The sequence below is a fragment of the Carcharhinus amblyrhynchos genome, chromosome 25 (genome assembly GCF_965287045.1).
Source record: "Carcharhinus amblyrhynchos chromosome 25, sCarAmb.v2.hapA, whole genome shotgun sequence".
NCBI lineage: Eukaryota > Metazoa > Chordata > Chondrichthyes > Carcharhiniformes > Carcharhinidae > Carcharhinus > Carcharhinus amblyrhynchos.
Window position 1 is genome coordinate 5,253,002 of NC_137348.1, and position 6,998 is coordinate 5,259,999.

General features: G+C 49.3%; 1 protein-coding gene across 1 annotated transcript in view; it reads left to right on the forward strand.

Moving 5' to 3' along the window:
- Positions 1-5,593, forward strand: part of prrt1b (proline rich transmembrane protein 1B) — a 22,564-nt gene extending 16,971 nt beyond the window's left edge. The window contains exon 5 of the mRNA XM_080211773.1: positions 5,240-5,593. Coding sequence (XP_080067899.1) covers positions 5,240-5,389 — 150 coding nt within the window. The 3' untranslated portion in view covers positions 5,390-5,593. The remainder of the gene's footprint in view (positions 1-5,239) is intronic.
- The last annotated feature ends 1,405 nt before the right edge of the window (positions 5,594-6,998 follow it).

Genomic DNA, 6,998 nt, shown 5'->3' on the forward strand with positions numbered 1-6,998 from the left:
TCGCCTCTGTTTCAGACAGTGTGTTCCCGATCCCCTCAACACTCTGCATAAAGAGAGTGTCCTCGTTTGTCAACTAATCCTTCTGCCAGTTATTTGAAACTTCTGTGCCCTGGTCATTGAGCCAAGAAATATATATAGAAACATAGAAACATTACAGCACAGTACAGACCATTCGGACCTCCATGTTGTGCCGAGCTATGCCTAATCCCAAGATCAAGCTATCCCACTCCCTATCATTCTGGTGTGTCCATGTGATTATCCAATAACTGCTTGAAAGTTCCTAAAGTGTCCGACTCCACTATCACAGCAGGCAGTGCATTCCACACCCCAACCACTGTCTGAGTGAAGAACCTACCTGGGACATCCCCCCTATATCTCCCACCATGAACCTTATAGTTATGCCCCCTAGTAACAGCTACACCCACCCGAGGAAATAGCCTCAGTTTCTAGAGAAATAGATCCTTCCCAATCCACTCGATCCAAAGCTCACATCATTTTATAAGCCCCAATTAAATCTTCTCGCAGCTTCCTCTGTTCCAAATCATAGAATCCCTACAGGAGGCTATTCAGCCCATCGAGTCTGCACTGACCACAATCCCACACAGCCCCATTCCTGTAACCCTATATATTTATCCTAACTAGTCCCCTGACACCAGGGGCAATTTAACACGGCCAATCAACCTAATGTGCACAACTTTGGATTGTGGGAGGAAACCCACGCAGACACAGGGAGAATGTGCAAACTCAACACAGACAGTGACCCGAGGCTGGAATTGAACCCAGGTCCCTGGCACTGAGAGGCAGCAGTGCTTAACCACTGTACCAGTGCGCTGTTCAAATATTTCTCATTGCTAAAATGCTTCATTCATCAGTAACATTCCCAGCCATCGCAAGTGTATTTTTGACGGTACGGTGGTGCAGTGGTCAGCACTGCTGCCCCACAGAGCCTGGGATCCGGGTTCTATTCCCGACTCGGGTCCCTGTTTGCGGAGTCTCCACATTCTCCCCATGTCTGTGTGGGTTTTCTCCTGGTGCTCCAGTTTCCTCCCACAGACTGAAAGACCGTGCTGGTTAGGGTGCATTGGCCGTGCTAAATTCTCCCCTCAGTGTACCCGAACAGGCGCCGGAGCGTGGCGACTAGGGGATTTCACAGTAACTTCATTGCAGTGTTAATGTAAGCCTTACTTGTGACACTAATAAATAAACTTATAAACTTTAATACACCCTTGTACATCTCCTCAATGCCCTCCCTAGTGTTTTTATTTAGTTTTTTATTCATTCCTGGGACATGGGTGTCCCTGGCTGGCCAGCATTTATTGCCCATCCCTAGTTGCCCCTGGAGGGCAGTTGCGAGCCAATCACATTGCTGTGGCGCTGGAGTCACATGTAGGCCAGACCGGGTAAGGACGGCAGATTTCCCTCCCGAAAGGACATTAGTGAACCAGATGGGTTTTTCTGACAATTGAAATTGTTTTCATGGTCATCTTTAGATTCTTAATTCCAAATTGTTTTATTGAATTCAAATTCCACCATCTGCCGTGGTGGGATTCGAACCCGGGTCCAAGGACATTAGCTGAGTTTCCGGATTAATAGTCTAGTGATAATCTCACGGGACCATCGCCTAGTATGATATGTGATTGTACCTTTCCTGTAATGTGGTGATCCAAACTGTAGGCAGTTGTCACACATTTCCAGTATAACCCTTCACTATTCCAGCTCCTCTGGATAAACGTTGGGAAGAGATTCTATACGCCTTTCTCACAAACTCTGTCTCTATCTTCCCATCCACCATTCAGAGGATGGTCTCATCCTTTGAATTTTGTTAATCCAGTGTTGTCCCCCCAGCGTCTCGAATACTCTGCTGCCTCCATCATCTTCACTCACTCCAATCCTGCTCCCTCAATACCTCAACCAGAAAAGACTCAGCCTTGTCTCTATCCATGGCCTGGTCCCTCCCTATCTCTGTAACCCACAGCACCCCCCAGCTCTCTTTGAGTCAGGCTTCTTGTGCCTTTTGTGCTGATAACCACCAAACGCCCACTCTCCAGAATCCCCCTATCTCTCCCCCCTTCCCTCCTCTTCTACCCTCTCTAGCACTCCTGTCTTTGACCAGTTGATGGCCATTCTGCCCAATCTCTCTGTCTGAACTCAGCGTGCAATTTCCTCTGTGAAGATCCTCATCGGAATATCGGAACTAGGAGCAGAAGTTGGATATCCGACCCTGCTCCACCAATCAGATCGTGGCTGATCTCTCCCTGGTCTCAGATCCACCTTCCCACCTGTTCCTCATATCCTTCTTTATTAGAAATATATCTATCTCCTTTTGAAACCATTCAATGATTCAGATTCCACCGTGCTATGGGGCAGCGAGTTCCACAAATCCACCTCCCTCTGTGAGAAGTAGCCCCTCCTCATAAGGACATAAGAAATAGGAGCAGGAGTAGGCCGTCTAGCCCTTCGAGCCCGCTCATCTCAGTTTTAAATCGACCTCTCAACCTATATCTGTAAATCTTGTTCCAGATTGCCCCATTAGAGGAAACACTGGGTCTACATTAACTCTATCAATCTCTTCTAAAATTTTATATCCCTCGATCAAACCCCCTCTCGTCCTTCTGAACTCCAGCGAGGATGAGCCCAAACTCTTTAATCTCTCCTCACACGTCAACCCTTTCACCCCCGGAATCAATCAGGTGAACCTCCTCTGACCTGCCTCCAATATCACCACATCCTTCCTCAAATAAGGAGACCAGAACTGGATACAATACTCCAGATGTGGTCTCACCAACACCCTATCCTTGGAAGGTGTTCACCATTACAGGCACTATATAAATGTAGTTAGGAAAATGCTGTGACCCAGAACACATTTCATTTGGAACTGGACAAAGAACAAACAACACAGCCCGGGAAAGAGGCCCCTCGGCCCAGCGAGCCCGCGCCGCCATTTTAACATTGTGAGTGCCCCCCGTCTAGCTATGACCCTTTGTCTATTGGGGAAGATTGAGGGAAGACTAATTTAGGGACAATTTGTTGACACCAATCAGCCTAAGAGCACGTTTTTTTGGGTGTGGGAGGAAACCGGAGCACCCGGAGAAAACCCACGCGAGCACAGAGGGTGCTTGTGGAGTTGGGTGCAGCTGGATACAACACTGACTGGGAGACTGGATGGGAGAGTCTACAGCTACACAAATCCCTGCGTTGGGCCCGGATTCACTGGGACTAGCTGTACTCACCACTCCTTAGGGAAGACACACCGGCTCTGGAGAGGGGTGCAGCGCTCTAACTGATTAACGAGGATGATACCTGGACTCCAAGGGTCAGATTGGTTGGGGAGTGTCGGACGAGGGGACAAAGTCTAACAATTGGAGCCGGATGTATTAGCCGGGAAATTGCCAAACATTTCCACACACAAAAACTGAAAAATCTGATTCGCAAAGTCAGTTGATGGGAGGTCAAATGTTAAATTTAATCCTGAGATTGATTGATTTTAATTATCCAAAGATCTGGAGGGGATGGGACAAATTTAATTGGGCCACAAATGGAAGGGAAAATTGCCTTGAGGGGCTGAATGGCCTCCTCCTGTTCCGACACACCAACATTTCTGTGGAACGTGTACATAACAGCAATAGATTTGACCTTTTTTTGTGCTAATTCAGCAAGCCTGGCAAGGCAGGTTTTCCGTCTTCTTGACAATTGTTGATATTATTGTTCCGGGTTCAATCTGACCAGGGAACGGGAAGTATTTTCTTGACGGCAGGAACAGGGTGGGACTTTACGGCCTCACTCGAGCGAGACTGGGAATTCTCACCTGAGCTCAAGAGACATTCCCGTTGTCCGCCCCTCGCCCACTCCGATTCCGTGGCGGTGGGATTCTAACCAGTTCTGAATGAGGCAGAGCTCCTTCCAGCTGAATACTGGTAAGATCATCGGTCCCTGTCATTGGCACGGTGGTTAGCACTGCTGCCTCACAGCACCAGGGACCCCGGTTCGATTCCTGCCCCGGGTCACTGTCTGTGTGGAGTTTGCACGTTCTCCCCATGTCTGCGTGGGTTTCTTCCGGGTGCTCCGGTTTCCTCCAACAGTCCAAAGATGTGTGGCGTTAGGTGCATTGGCCATGTTAAATTTCCCCTTAGTGTCCCAAGATGTGTAGGTTAATGGGGTAAATATGCGGAGTTACAGGGATGGAGCCTGGGTGGAATGCTCTGTCAGATAGTCAGTACAGATTCAATGGGCCAAATGGCCTTAAATGGCCGTTCTCCCATGCAGACATGGGGAGAACATGCAGACCCCGCACAGAAAGTGACCCAGGCTGGGATGTGAACCCGGGTCCCTGGTGCTGTGAGGCAGCAGTGCTAACCACGGGGCCACCATACAGCTCCCTTTCATCCCCTTACACCAAACTGAGACTGTAGAATGGTCACAGCAGGAGATTCCTGAGTTAGCTCAGAAATAGGAATCAAACTAAAATAACCCCTGGATGGCGCAGTGGGTTAGCACGGCTGCCTCACAGCTCCAGAGACACGGCTTCGATTCCTGGCTTGGGTCACTGTCTGTGCGGAGTCTGCATGTTCTACCTGTGTCTGCGTGGGTTTCCTCCGGGTGCCCTCCAAAGATGTGTGGGTTGGGTGAATTCGCCGTGCGAACTTGCCCCTTAGTGTCAGGGGGTGCTAGCTAGGGTAAATCCATGGGGTTATGGGGGATAGGGCCTGGCTGGGGGTGTGGTGGATGCACACACGATGGGCTGAATGGCCTCCTGCACTGTAGAGGTTCTATTAAAAAAAACAAAGAACAACACAGCACAGGAAACTGGCCCTACAAGCCCGCGCCGCCCATTCTAACACTCAGTGAGTCCCTTATTCAAGTCTTTTGTCGATTGTTGACGTTTATTGACACCAATCAGCCTAAAAAGCACATTTTTGGGGTGTGGGAGGAAACCGGAGCCCCCGGAGAAAACCCACGCAAGCACGGGGAGAATGTGCAAACTCCCACAGACACTGATCCAAGCGACCCGGGTCCCTGGTAACTGCACAGTTCAATAGAACAGTAACAAATGTTCCAAGAAACTGGGACTGGGTTTTGGCCAAGAACTCTTCGTCACTTCCAGCCTTTACCCAAGCCAGTGGCCGGGTGGGTTTGGTGTCGATGATGGGTTTGTGTTGGATTCTCCCCATCAGCGGCCTTGTGACCTGACCCCACCCCCCCCCCCCAGCTTATTAATCGTTTGTTGCCTATTCTATTGCAGACTCGGATGGCGATTCAGCGAGGGGAGCACTCTTACGCAGAGAGCAGCTCGAGGAAAGCACGCCTGCTGGTGTTATTCAGCCTTCTCTTTGGTGTCTTTGTTTCGATTGGCTGGGTGATCTATGTGGTTGTGGCACTTTATTTTGTGTAACACGAACCGTAACCAATCCGGGAAAGCGTGGTGTCCCATTGGGGAAAAAATCACCCTGTGTTTTGTGAATAATGTGGGCCCGGAGTTTATCCGCCGTTAAGTTTCGGGGAACGCAGTGAACCTCCTTCCGTTCCCCCCCTTACTGAGAGTACAAGACAGAATGGGGAAAAGATCACCCACGACATTTACTCCGAAACCAGTTTGCAATCATTCTCACGCTGTGGCTCGGCTCAGCATCCCCCCCCCCTCCCCATCCCTAACTGCCCCTTGAGGAGGTGAGCTGCCTTCTTGAATCGCTGCAGTCCCGGTGGTGTAGGTACACCCACAGTGCTGCTGGGGAGGGAACTCCAGGATTTTGACCCAGTGACAGTGAAGGGGGCGGCCGATATATTTCCAAGTCGGGGTGGTGAGCGTCTCGGAGGGGAGCTTGTTGGTGGTGTGGTGTTCTCGTGTGCCTTTATCCTTCTGTATGGTAGCGATCGTGGGTTTGGAAGGTAAGAAAACAGAAAGGAAAAGAGATTGAAGTGATGATGTCCTGGGGACCCGGGTTCGAATCCCACCACAGCAGATGGAGGAATTTGAATTCAATTTAAAAAATCTGCAATTGTGAATCTACTGATGACCATGAAACCATTGTCAACTGGTTCATTAATGTCCCTCAGGGAAGGAAATCTGCCGTCCTTATCTGGTCTGGCCTACATGTGACTCCAGAGTGGTTGACTCTTAACTGCCTCTGAAATGGCCAAGTGAGATACTCAGTGGTTCAAGAAGGCAGCTCACCACCACCTTCTCAACTGGGCAATAAATGCTGACCAACAGCGACGCCCATGTTCCACGAATAAAAGAAAAGATGCCTTATTATCCTATTCTTCCCTTTCTGGCCCACCCGAGTCTGACCCTCTCATTGGAAACAGGCAGAATAATGACTGTGCCAGGTGTCATCCACAAGTACCCACAGCGATCGCCCATCACACGGATGCCCTGGGCTTTATAATCCATTGGATGGTTCACTGATATTGCATCAGCTGGTTCCAGTGTGGGTTAACCGACCCTGGGACAGTCGGGTACACTGTCCAGTGAGGGCTGAGTCACGGGAAAGCACTGCAGTTTATCCTCACTCTGAGCGGCGTTAGCGTTTTGCGCTTTGGGGATTCTATGTTTCTGAGCCACAGACGGAAGCTTCCTCACCCAGCTGACTATCACAGTCGTGGCTGTCGTGTCGCTCCATGGGGAATCTCCGGACTCGAAAGTGAGTTAGGATGGTCTGAGTAATAAATCTTAAAATCACTGCATGTTCCCCCTTAATGTTTGAAGAAAGTTATCAAAAGCTGGCAATAAACACAAAATGCTGGAAAGACTCGTCAGGTTTTGTTGCAGCAGTAAAGAGAGAGAAATAGAATTAATATCTCAGCCTAATGACCTTTCATCGGCTCATCAGAGAACGGTTACTGACCTGAAACATTAATGTTGTTTGAGTTATAAGGAGAAGCTGGATAGACTGGGACATTCTTCTCTGGAGTGTAGGAGGCTGAGGGGTGACCTTATAGAGGTCTGTAAAATAATGAGGGGCACAGATCAGCTAGATAGTCAATATCTTTTCCCCAAAGGT